Raw genomic sequence first — 12,442 nt, forward strand, 5'->3', positions numbered from 1 at the left:
AAGGAACAGGAAGTTGGTGATGAGTCATGGCAGTCTGAACAGGAAGTTGCTTGGTGTCCTTCATCAGAAAAGGCCCCAAAGCCCCTAGGACATGAGCGGGGAGCGACGGGAGACCTTGTCCTTTCGTGACAGAGATCCTTTTGTGCACCGGGTGCACCCAATGACAAGTTCTCGTGCCTTCGCGGGGAGGAAAACGTGGGACACAAAAAAAACAAAAAAACAAGAGTATTGCGTGGGAAGGCAGGGCCACAATTCTGCTTCTGACTCATACCCCTCTGGGGTCCGGTTGACTTCAGCAGCGTCATCGTGCATCTCATTATAGGGAGGGTATAACAGGACAACAGGCACTGTTGATCACCAATTTAAATGATTTGTTTGTGGGCTCCCTGATTAAAACATCCAAATTCTTAGTTAGATTGTTCAAATCCCTCCTTCAGTCAGTCTTTCAATCTTTTCTTTTAAAGCACAGATGGGGACATTGAGACCTGTTCATGCCCGACCCCAGTCCTGAACATCGAAACAATACACAATACTGCAGAGGGCTGCAAACAAACAGAGATAAGGAAGCAGAGAGAGAAAAGGGAGGTCTGTTCTCACTTGGGATAGATACTTGTCATCTTGGCTGCTGCGTACCCCGGCTTGCACGCCCCCTCACTGAGATTGCCATACTTGTAGGCCAACTCTGCCGGCCTGGAGATGAATGACAAACCAAAGACAGCAGGTTAAGTAACAACCCAAACAAAAAACCAGCGATCAATCACAATAGCATGTTATGCCCCCAGAAATAAGCATGGCAGTCTTTTTTTGGGGGGTGGGTAAGTCTAAATCACACCAGCTGTCCTTTGACCACAACCAACCCCCGTTGCATGATCATTAATAATCTGCTTTATGCCGCGAATCCAGTTCAAATAAACAGGAGGGGCGCAAGGCCAGCTCTACAGGGTCAGAGCTGGCGAGGAGCATGGGGCTTCTAATGGAGCCTGCATTTAATGGTGAAACATCAGTGCCAAGAGGTCAAGAGGAATAACACGCTATACTACCACTGTCAGACTGGACCCAACCAGCGTCTAACCGGGAGTGACTTATAAATCAGGACTAATTTGTGAAAATCCCGCTACTGAGTCCGATAGGGGACATCTATATCAGCACCAATCACATGGCTTATGTTGCTCAGGTTGGTTTTTAAGACTAATTCAAATACATACCCATAGGCTGCTGTAATACGCATGCTGTAATTACAAGACCACAATGCACTGCAGGCATGTCAGAAACGGTTCAGCACAGCGCTTACAAACCACCATGAAGTATATGATTGCTTGCTTACAGTGGGAGGGCACGGTGCGGGGAGAGGTTCCTACATGCACATGTTTCCCCATTGATCAAAATAACATCTGTGGGGAGGATTAACTCCGAGCAAATGGCCAAAAAAAAAAAAAAAAGAAGAAAAATCCTCCCAATTTTGAGAACTCTGTCCCGGTGTCAAGTCCAAGTCAGTCAAATAAATTCATATAAAAATAATTAAAGAAAAGATATAATAACAATAAAATTTAAATAAATTAAAAATTGTATACAATTAAATTCATAATAAAACTAACAGCAACTGCTCGATAAATGATGTGGAGGGCAGAATAATGGAGTAGAAATGTACTCACAGCTTGGTGTCCAGGTTGAGCAGAAAGCCCTGCTTGTCGTACACTGGAGAAAGGGCAAAAAAAAGGAGAGGGAAACATCCATTATCACGCCGGACCCCAAAGCATCTGGACAGGAATCGATGCGACAGCGTGAGTATAAACAAGTCACAGTCTGACCAACTTAACTTAAATACTTGTCAACTATCAGCTGCCCAGCTATAGTTGCGAGCAGCCTTTTTTTGAGGAAGAAACAAAAATAGCATGAGAAAAGCGTAGAAAAGAAAAAAAAATCAAATGAAAAATAAATTAATAAAATATAGTTATAAGAGCATTAATATTCAAACAAGCAAAAGGTTAGGGAGAAGCCAGCCAAAATGATCTGTTGGTAAAAAAAAAATAATTGAAAGTTAAAACGTGGTTAGAGTTCACCTATGAACGGCTGCGGTCGTGGTCCATAGGTGCTTGATGGAGAGTTATGGTCAGGTCATGTGGAGGAAGAAAGCGCACACACACGCACGCACACACACACACACACACACGCACGCACACGCACGCACGCACACGCACGCACGCACACACACGCACACACACGCACACACGCGCACGGGTTCGTTTTGTTTTATGTTTTGTTTTTATTTTTCCCCTTAAATGAAAGGGAAACATTTGAGGTGAAAAGGGAACTCTTTTTATTACAACCGAATGTTAAAACAAAAAAAAAAAAAAAAAAGCCTTGTTGTCTAGATCAAAACTTTGGTGTCAATTGTGTGTCCGTAAACCCCCGCCCCAAAAAAACAAAACAAAAATAAACAAAAAACAAAAACAAAAAAAACACGCAGAGCTCGTTTTGGCAGTTAATACACAAGCGGCGGAAGAGAGGAAAGGGGAGAGGGTGTAGCTTTGGAGTTTCTTCTGTGGTTTAGGTTTGCTGTCTTCAGAGGGAATGCTGGAAGGGAACGAGAAAGAAGAAGAAGATGATGGTAGAGCATAATGGGTTGGTTATGTGGTGGGGGAGAAGGCTCCGAGCGCGGCCCTGGAGGACGGCAAATGTCTTTTTTTTTTGTCGTGGTAGCCAAAAATGAGGCGAAACGACGAGCACGCGTTTCAGTTAATAAGCGTGAGATAGCCAAGAGGAGGAGGAGGGGAAGCGGAGCAGGGAAGGGACCGGGAGAAATATTGGGAAACAGGGGAAAGCGAGACCCTTCCAGAAGTGCAAATGTCTGGCCTCTGAAACCACGAAAACCGCAGAAACTCCTGCAGATGTGCGTTGTATGGCAGTGGCTGGGTGTGTGGGTGGGTGTGTTGGTGGCTGGGGGGTGTGTGGGAGGGAGGGGGTAAAGCGCATTGCCCGAATGACACAACAGAGGGCGCTATTGTATCATACTAAACCTCGACCGGTGGAAGGCGGACGACTGAACAGATGGTTTCATCTCTTGCTGGTCCTAATTTGCAATAAATACGATTCAAAAAATATGCCAGAAAAAAAAAAATATATATTTTCTTTCTTTTGAAGATCAAAGCAACTGAAATTCACCACAGAACATGGAGCCGCAGCTGTATACGGCCTAGCGCCGGGAACAAAGCTCTGAAGTTCCAAACGTTTCTATGTATATACAGAGTGTGCTTATGTAATTTAAAAGGATCGCTATTTCGGACAGGTTAGGCGGTCTAATGGAAATTTGTCAGAGCGTGAGGTTGGGAGAAGTAACAAGCCAATAGTAATTACCCTCAGCCGAGACTGACGCATGAGTGCGACCAATGCCAACTTTCATTGACGGTGTAAATCCAATGCGAAGCCACTGGAGCTCTCTGAACATACTTTCCAAAAAAGAAAAGAAACACTCCATTTCAGCTGCTCTGCCAACATAATCAAACCTGTAAACCCCTGAAATAAAGGGGGTGTGAGCTGAAAGGGTTCTCTAGGAGATGACTTAAACATCTGCATTGTCATATACACAGCGTTTCAGGAAGTTCTGCGGTTTTGTTTTTTTTTTGCTCTGGGAAGGCAGAGAAAGCACCGGGACGGGTGGAGGCTTGAGAGGGGGGCTGTGTTGCGGTTGTACCTGAGCCTACTATTCGTCCCACGGTGAGAGCAATCTCCGTTTCGGACTCTGGAAGACAAGAGGGTCGGTTAGCGCTGCTGAGGGTCAGCCTTCTCCGAAAGAGAGAGAGAGAACCTCAAAAAAAAAAAAAAAAAAATTAAAAATAAATTAAAAAAACAGAATAAAATGAAATGGAAGAAAAAAATATCAAATAAATGTTTGCAAAACCCGAAAGTCACATGACGTGATGGCACGAGAGGAGGAAAGCAGAGAAGGATGTTAGTAGTGTTAGTCACCCGTAGGCGTAATTAATAACCACGAAGCACTGGATCTCCATTGCGAGGTGGCAATGAGGATGAAAAACTAACCCCGTCTCCACCTGTTACACTGTAGTGGTTATTACATCTGAAGCCACCACGGAAGACTAAATGAGCCAAAAGGTTAATGAGTGCTCCTCAGTCCTTGTAGAAAATAAATAAATAAATAAATAAAAACGAATCGCAAGAAAAATAAATAAAAGTGGCAAAAAATAAAATAAATACAAGGCCTTTATGATTAGTAGAGATCGGTATTCCGTGAGAGCACCGAAGCAGCCCAGTTCCACCATGTTCCCAACAGTTTGGCCATGACCCAACGTGAAATGGGCGGCTTCTACCTGGGGTGCTTTGCACTTTATGCCCTTTAGTTTGGACCATGACTGTAGGCTCTTCATCTCTCTCTGAAAACAAAGGGGGGGGGGGGGTTAACACAGAGAACATCGTGGGCAGCTATTAAGAAATGTGTGCCGATAACAAGAGAGGAAAGAAAAATAACACCCCTGTGAAATCAACCGGACAAAGGAAACCAGGACAAACTGGACGAGGACGCACAGACAGAAGACAAGACGATAGGAGCTGAAGGAGTGAGACCACACACGCAGCGGCTTAGAAAAGTACGTGACCCATTTGGCCAATTACATACACATATTTAAGAAACAGATGTTCCTCTTCAAGGAAGCTGAATAACTGCGACTGATTCAGACTTGACCACAAATTACGTTTGGTTTGTTAAAAGAGGTTACAGGCTAAATTACTTATGGGCTACTTCTATAAGGAGGTCGTTATTACATTGGCTGTAGAAGTAGTTTGTAGGACTTTATCTCTCTTTATCTACTCTGTTGCTAAGCACCTTTGGTGGAATCTCCCTTGAAGAACTTAAAAACATGTATATAATGAAATGGTTCAAACTAAGCTTTTCCATGCCTTTGTCAAAGAAAGAAAAAAAAAGTACCGGAGGACAGGTGGAATAGTCTAGATCCATTTCTGATTAAGGGAAAACAATAGCCTTGCGTGTATTATTTTATGATAGACTGGATAAAAAGTGCGAGCGGCGTCCATCAGGCTCAATTTTGATTTTCCAATTTTGGGAGATCCATGCTACCGCCGATGAAGGATGCCAAGGCTTATCACTGACGGGCATTCCCCAGGACATAAACACCTAGGAGGCCACCGGGTGCTGGAAATTTGCGGCCAGCACCAGGTGCAGCTGAGGAGCCCCTGGGGGCCGAATACCGGGGGATGAAGGACACCTTAGCGCGAAATCTGCCGCTCACATCGCTGTCACGGCAGGTTTTCAAAGCTTTAGTGGTGCACATGGTTTGATAAATCGGTATGTCAGTGTTCTGCAGGCCCTTTACAAATAAATGTAGCATATTTTTTTATATGTGATTAAATGTATTTGCATAGGCACTTTATCACTTAAATGGGTTCTCTGATTTTTCCACCCCAGCTATTTGAAATATTGACATTTCATTGCTATTGGATACTTTTCTAATGACGGATGGGGATTACAATGAAGAGTTACATGTGAGAACACTTTAGTCTCCAATCACCCCACACCACAATCTTGGGAGTCCATCAAAGAGTCCAGTATTAGTCCATTTAAATGAACTTTAAATTTACCTATTGTAAAAAAATATACATTTTATTATATATACTGTGCTTCCTCAAATAGTGATGGGGGCCTTTATTTACCTCAACTGCAGAGGCGTATATTATAGGCAGGCTTTTATATCTAATTCCATCTGTTTAATAAGTATATCTGATTATATTTTAGCATGAATTTTAAATCAAACTTCTGTCTGGGTGCCATGCCATGCCATGCAAACACATGAATGGTGAAAAAACAGAGAGCTAGTTGCTACCCTCAAAGTTGCACCTGTGGTGGTAGCCGACAGAGGAATTACAGTTTTCTGAGTTTGCCTTGAAAGCAGCACTTCTTGCTTGGAGCGCTGGAGAGCGGCAGCGCTCAGAGCGGGTCATTTGCCCCAAGAAGCAATCTGTGATCTGCTACGCAGTAGTGGGAAATGGAGCAAATTAAATACATCTACAATAAAACACACTGATCGCAACCCCAAGGTTGGGAAATGCTGACTTAAAACTAGATCCTGGAGTGGAATGGACACTCATTGTGCCAGAGAATCTTGGGACATACATGCAGATGAAATGGACTAAACCAGTGGTCTCAAACTCAAATGACCTGTGGCCAGGTTGTCTTCTTCCAGGGGGGCCGTGTTGAACTTCAAGGGAAAACTGGCATGTTTTTTATTTTTTCTGCCGAAAATAAGTGAATTGCCTCGTAATCCTGTTAGAAATAGCTCTCTTGTGATCCATTTCATTCTGTTTTATATTTTGAAAACATTGAGTACATTTGTGTGGATAAATCAAGCATTGTGATTTGAGAAAAATATTTGTGGGCCAGATTTAGAAATAATTTATCACCATGTAGCGGGCCACATTAAATTTCTTCGCAGGCCGGATGTGGCCCCCGGGCCTGTAGTTGGAGACCCCTGGGTTAAACAAATATATATGTAAGGGCTGCACTATATCCTGCTTATAGCACAGCTACTTACTAAATAAAAGGATACATTGAGATGGAATATTGATTAAAAGGGCAAATTGAGTGCAGTAAAACCTTCCAGTTGTTGTTTGGGGACACGTTATCTGGTGGTTCCATGTTCTTCCTTTATTTGTACTATACGGCCAATCAAACCCTTGAGCACCTCCTTGAATACTCCTCTGCAACAAGTATCACTCCACATGTTACAGGGTAAGGGGTGAAGTTGTCAGGTGATAATAAATTCACGTGATATGAAAACATTGTCGGGGAGGTCCAGGTGGTACTGAACCACAGCCCGCACATAATCTTAATGACACACAGAGTCTCAGTGGGAACCATTTGGCCCTGGGTGGACTATAGAGTCTCTGGCAGAATAAGTCAAGAGTGAGGAAAAGAGATTATCCAGTGGATGATCCTCTCGGTGAAACGGCACGGCTTAGCTGACTAGGGGAGACTCCACATGCTGTGCTCTCCCCTGGTCACCAACCTCTAAAATCTCCGCATCTGGCCACAGTGCATTTGCCCGCGCTCCCACCCACACCCCCGTGTGCGTCATGAAACCAGCATACATGTTGTCGGATGGAGATTAAACTAAAGGTAGGCCGGCTCAAGAGATGCGCAGCTGTGCAAGCAGCCTTGGCGACAGACTGGGAAAGAGCTGTGTTTTGGATCGGAGCCAAAACACGAAAACGGCCCTTTTCCCACTCCCCGGTGGCTGTGTCACAGAGCAGCGCGTAAAAGTGTAGAGGGCAAAAATCACTCCAGTGTCGTGTCCGATTTGTGGAAAAAATAAATGCAGCATCTTTGCTATGCCCTTCTGCAGGGAGGTGGGAGCACAAACTGAGCTAGAGAACAGCGCTTCCAGGAGGAGTGAACCTAATACTGCACCCATCCTATGACTATAAATAACGGTTTTATCACTTGACCCCTGGTTTACCCTGAATAAAAGTTAACCGAAGCTCAAAATAATCCAAGGCCCTTTTTGCTTTCTCCAAACATCAAACCGAGAGTCATATTTGTACTTATCGATAGTACTTAACTCAAAAATACTAAGAACCTGGACTTAACTCCATAAATTAAATAAATCTGAAGCCTGCAATACCTGAATTACAATACAAGTTGAGGTTCAGGTATTCAGGTTGGTTTCAATCAGAATTTCCAAAATAAAGTGGAAATCCATAACACAATCGCCTGTGTCAGGTGGACGACACCACAAGCCCCAGAAATCCATTCGAAACTGTAGATTTTTTGTATTGCAAAAGGTATTAAATAGTTTAAAGATATTTATATAAACAGTACTACAAATGACCTTGTTATTATTAGTTTTTCTATAGACATAGACGCTAGGCTTTACGATTAAATCATCCATCGGCAATCGGCTATTGACTCCATCGATCGCGATTGACATTGATGACAGGTGAATTTGTTGTTTTTTTTTATCCGCCATGAAAAATCAGAGAATTGAAACAGTGTAAGTGCAGTTTACCGTGTTCTGAATCAGGAGCGCTCGGAGCTGTCGAGTAACCACTGGTCTTGGTGTCTCACTTCCCCTCTACAGCCCCGTACAGTGACTGGAGAGGGGCAGGTGCTCAAAAAAAGGGAAAGGCACATGGACCCCCCAACTCCGGTTCTGGGCATTTTGCCGCTCTGGGCAAACAGAGCAGCACAGCAGAGTTGCTGTGCGCACATTGCAGGTGCGCCAAGGTTTGAGGTTCATGAGGAGTTCCTCATGAGTATATCATGCCCAGACAATCTGCTACCTCGACACCCATTAATTAAAAAAAAAAATTTAAAGCACGCCTGATAAGAATGGGGACCATGGGGCAGGTGCTCAGACACCCTCCACTCCCTGCAGATACCTGCCACTCAATATGCAATTATTGTAATTATAATATAGCAGTATATAACATAATCTCATAGAGAAAGATTTCGATTTATTTTGTTTACATAATTTCTTACTTGTATGGAAAATGAAAAAGTAAACCTAACTCAGAGAATTGGAGCAGAGTTGTTTTTTTTGTTTCTCCTCTCGACAGCGGTGCACACCAGCTCTGTACCTGTATTTTTCTTTTAGATCTATGTATTTTTATTAGTTTTCTACATGTATGAAACAAAATTTTTAAACATAACTTAGTGTCCAAGTCGTTACTCTGTACGGTTGCAAAAAAACCCTCATTTAGTAAAAACTGGATGTTTATCAATACCGATCATATATCGATACAGGTACTCCTCAGTTAACGACCTACCTGTTTAACCAACCATTCGGACTAAAGACCAGCTCTCTGACCAGTCTGTATTGTACAATACTGCGGCACGGGCGCTGCATGTGTGGCGTCGAATGGGTATAGCTAGGACCTACTTACATGTAAACATTTATATGGACTTAAAGTGGTAATCCATCAGATGTTCTGTGTTGATTGCATTACACTATAAATCCCAATACATTTAGAGACACCGTGCAAACACAGCAGAGGGGTGTAGCAGTAAATGAAAATGTATTAGATTTAACAAAATGGCTTCATTGTGTGAGTTACCTTAAGTTTCGTTTTATGACCCCCATATCTTTTTTTTCATTTAATTTGTGTATCAGGGTGGTTGGGGCTCAGATTACCTAGAGGGGGCAGCGAGTCTCCATGGACAAACACAGCTGAGTCACAGCTCTCAAAAAAAGGGGTGACACACAGAGTACAAGACTTTGTGTAAACCAAGCTGTGGGGCGAGGTGTTCAAAAGATGTGCTCTGACTTTTTTTTAACGGCCTGGTGTAACATCTGAGTGGTTCAAAACATTGACAGTTGTGGTCACGGTGCCAAGAGTTATTCTCCTGGCAGGAGCCCCAGAGGGAGGCCAGAAGAAGATTGATGCCCTGGGAACTGTGGAATGTTGCAAATGCTTCATACGGAATCCTAGTTAAATCTTGTGGCGCCCTCTGCTGGGAGGATGAAGACATTTACAGTAGAGAGAGCCCTTAACAGCTCGATGGCAACCTCCATCAACTCTTGTCACCAGATATTCCCATCGTATTCCACACCATGCACACATCTGTGGTATATATACGAGCACCCCATAATATCCAATCCATAAATGTTTGAGGTTTCAAATCGAAAACAATCCGCCAGTGACACACACACACACACACACACACACACACACACACACACACACACACACACACACACACACACACACACACACACACACACACACACACACACACACACACATTCACGTGTTATCTGTATATATATGTTATCTAACAGATAGTCAGTGAGTAAAAGAATTAAATAAAGAAAGAGTGAGTAAAAAAAAAAAAAGAAAAAAGAAATTGTGAAAGGGGTAGAGTGACTAAGAAACAGGATGACTGACGGCTCGACAGGGTAAGCGACCGCCGAGACAGACTGACAAGACCTCAAACTGATTCTGTAAATAAGAGCAGGCTCCAGGCTCCAATTTGAAAAATAAATGTAAAAAAAGGGTGAGGGGCAACATAAAAAGAGGTGTGGCATTTAGAGAGAGCGCACAGTGCTACTTACGTGGCTTCTGGCCCCAGACGTGAAGGTGTAGCTTCCCAGAGGAGTAGTAGATGAAACCCAGGACCAGCATGGGGCACAGGATGAACAGCAGCTTGTGTGTGGGCTTCATGGTTTTCAGTCATTCACATGGCACCAGCTGGCTCATCACCTGCAATGACACACACACACACACACGCACACGAGTGATGGCTTGTGGGTATTCTCATATTTGCCTCTTATTGCAAAAATACATTTCCAAAATAAATATTACTTAATGAAAAAATGGAAAAAAAAAAAAAAAAAAAAAAAAAAAAAAAAAAAAAGATGTCTCCGTCCACAAATAAATAATTACTTGTGTTGTGTGAACCATTATCATATATCATCATAAATTGAGGTTTAAAACAAACTAGATATGAAGACATGTTAAATAGAAAGATCTCTAGAAAGTACGTTCAATTGGAAACCATTTCAAAAATATTTATGTTCATTTATTTCAGGAGTTTTGCGGCTTCCAGGGGGCTTATTATGCAAAACTCACTTTTTCAGTTGTTGTGCACATACATTTGGGTCTCTGATGGGCTTACTAACACACAAACTGTGAAATAAGACAACTCAGTCAGTGTTTTGTTTTTTCAGTTTGTCTGCCTTGGTCATAAAACATGTGATTCAACAAGCAGTTCAAATCCCTTCCTGTGTCACATGGTGCCTCAGTAGAATTAGAACCGTCCCACATCTGAGTAACCCCGCCCACGGCTGGAGAAAAAACAAGCGCCGCCAGACCCTCTAAGCAAGGGAACTGCTCTGTTGGCTTCACAGACCAGCACAAATCTTTTAAGAGAAAGAGGAATTAATACCAACTGTGACAAAACTGCAGACGAGGGAAATGTAAGTATGTAAAGTAAAATAAGTATGCTGTACAGTATGTGGTACATAGACTGTAGGCTGCGTGTCATGATCCACTGCGCGTTTCGCCAAACAAAACCAATAAAAAGTGTATTTTTATTGTATACATATTGATTTTATTAATCTTACAAAATGTAGTAATTGGTGAAGAAAAAAAACTCAGTGTGGTGTCTCCCACAAGCATGGAGCATGGCAACGAAAGTTGGAACAAACTTTTAAATGAGGCCTTGTAGATCTAATATTCAGCAACTAGATTGCTTATTTTTCGGCTCAAATTTGTTCAGAAACATATTTTGGTGGACTGATAAGGTGAAATCAGTGAAGGTGTAGGACTTCCTAAAAGGGCACCCAGAACTTATCATTGGCTCACAGAACTAGGGGCCTGAGGAGGAAGGGGACACAAAACAGACGAAACAGCGCGTCAGGAACAGGAGGGTTATAGAGGCATTTTAGAATGGCTAGAATGCATAATCTGAGTGGCATTTTCAGCAAAAAAAACATGTTTTGGGGACCTCAGATACCTATATTAACTTATTGAAAGGGAGCATAATAGGCCCCCTTTAAAACGTCAGTGGCCTACAAGATTAGATTCAACTAATTGTCATTGCAGAGTACTGAGGCAACAAAATGCATTTCACCATCCTAGTAACTGACATATCTAGGAGGAGCAGGAGCAGTGGGCTGCCGTACAGCGGTGCCTGGGGAGCAGTTAGAGGGTGAAGTGTCTTACTTAAGGACACATCAGCACACTACCAGGAGGAGCTGGGGATCGAACGGGCAATCTTCTGATTACTAGACAACCCGCTTTACCTCCTGAGCCCAACCCCCACAAGGCTTTGTTTACAGCGGTACCGCCTGACTTTTGTTTTACAAATTATATGAAACAATATAATATGATCGAACAAATTGACTGAATTGACATACTTGACTAAACAAAACACTTTTTCCTTCTACTTCCTTCTACTATATATACCGAGACTCCCTTTTATATATATATATATATATATATATATATATATATATATATATATATATATATATATATAAAAAGGGAGTCTAAGTGGTGTTTTGATTTACTGCAGCTAAATTTCTCCATCAGTTATTCAAACTGTAGCTGCCTCGTAACGAGGCTAATCACATTCGTATGTGAGATACTACAGCTGACTATATACAGTATACACATTGATCTCATTAGGATATACCCCGTAAAACGCATCATTTCGTAATGTTACTGAACACGTTTTCCAACTAGAGATGCACTGATTGCAGTTCTTGGCCGATTCCTATTTCAGATTTTTTTAAGTCTGACCTGCAGATTCTGATTTCCGCGCTGCTGTACATTAATGACAAACTTATCACGTGATAGGACAGCTGAACATACAGACTACCGCTGCAATTTTCAGTTACCACAATAGTAAGATGGCTGATTTTAACACATTTTATTATTGTTCATTATTCACTATGGAACTATAATGGAACAT

The 12,442-nt window shown here is 42.4% G+C and overlaps 1 protein-coding gene across 1 annotated transcript in view; it reads right to left on the reverse strand.

Moving 5' to 3' along the window:
- The window catches only part of LOC307237857 (CMP-N-acetylneuraminate-beta-1,4-galactoside alpha-2,3-sialyltransferase-like), a 42,719-nt gene that overhangs the window by 27,490 nt on the left and 2,787 nt on the right, over positions 1-12,442 (reverse strand). The window contains exons 2-5 of the mRNA XM_080010640.1: positions 10,080-10,227; positions 3,692-3,739; positions 1,653-1,695; positions 598-690 (exon numbers count right to left, since the gene is read on the reverse strand). Coding sequence (XP_079866766.1) covers positions 598-690; positions 1,653-1,695; positions 3,692-3,739; positions 10,080-10,188 — 293 coding nt within the window. The 5' untranslated portion in view covers positions 10,189-10,227. The remainder of the gene's footprint in view (positions 1-597; positions 691-1,652; positions 1,696-3,691; positions 3,740-10,079; positions 10,228-12,442) is intronic.

This window comes from Zeus faber, assembly GCF_960531495.2.
Source record: "Zeus faber genome assembly, chromosome: 12".
Lineage (NCBI taxonomy): Eukaryota > Metazoa > Chordata > Actinopteri > Zeiformes > Zeidae > Zeus > Zeus faber.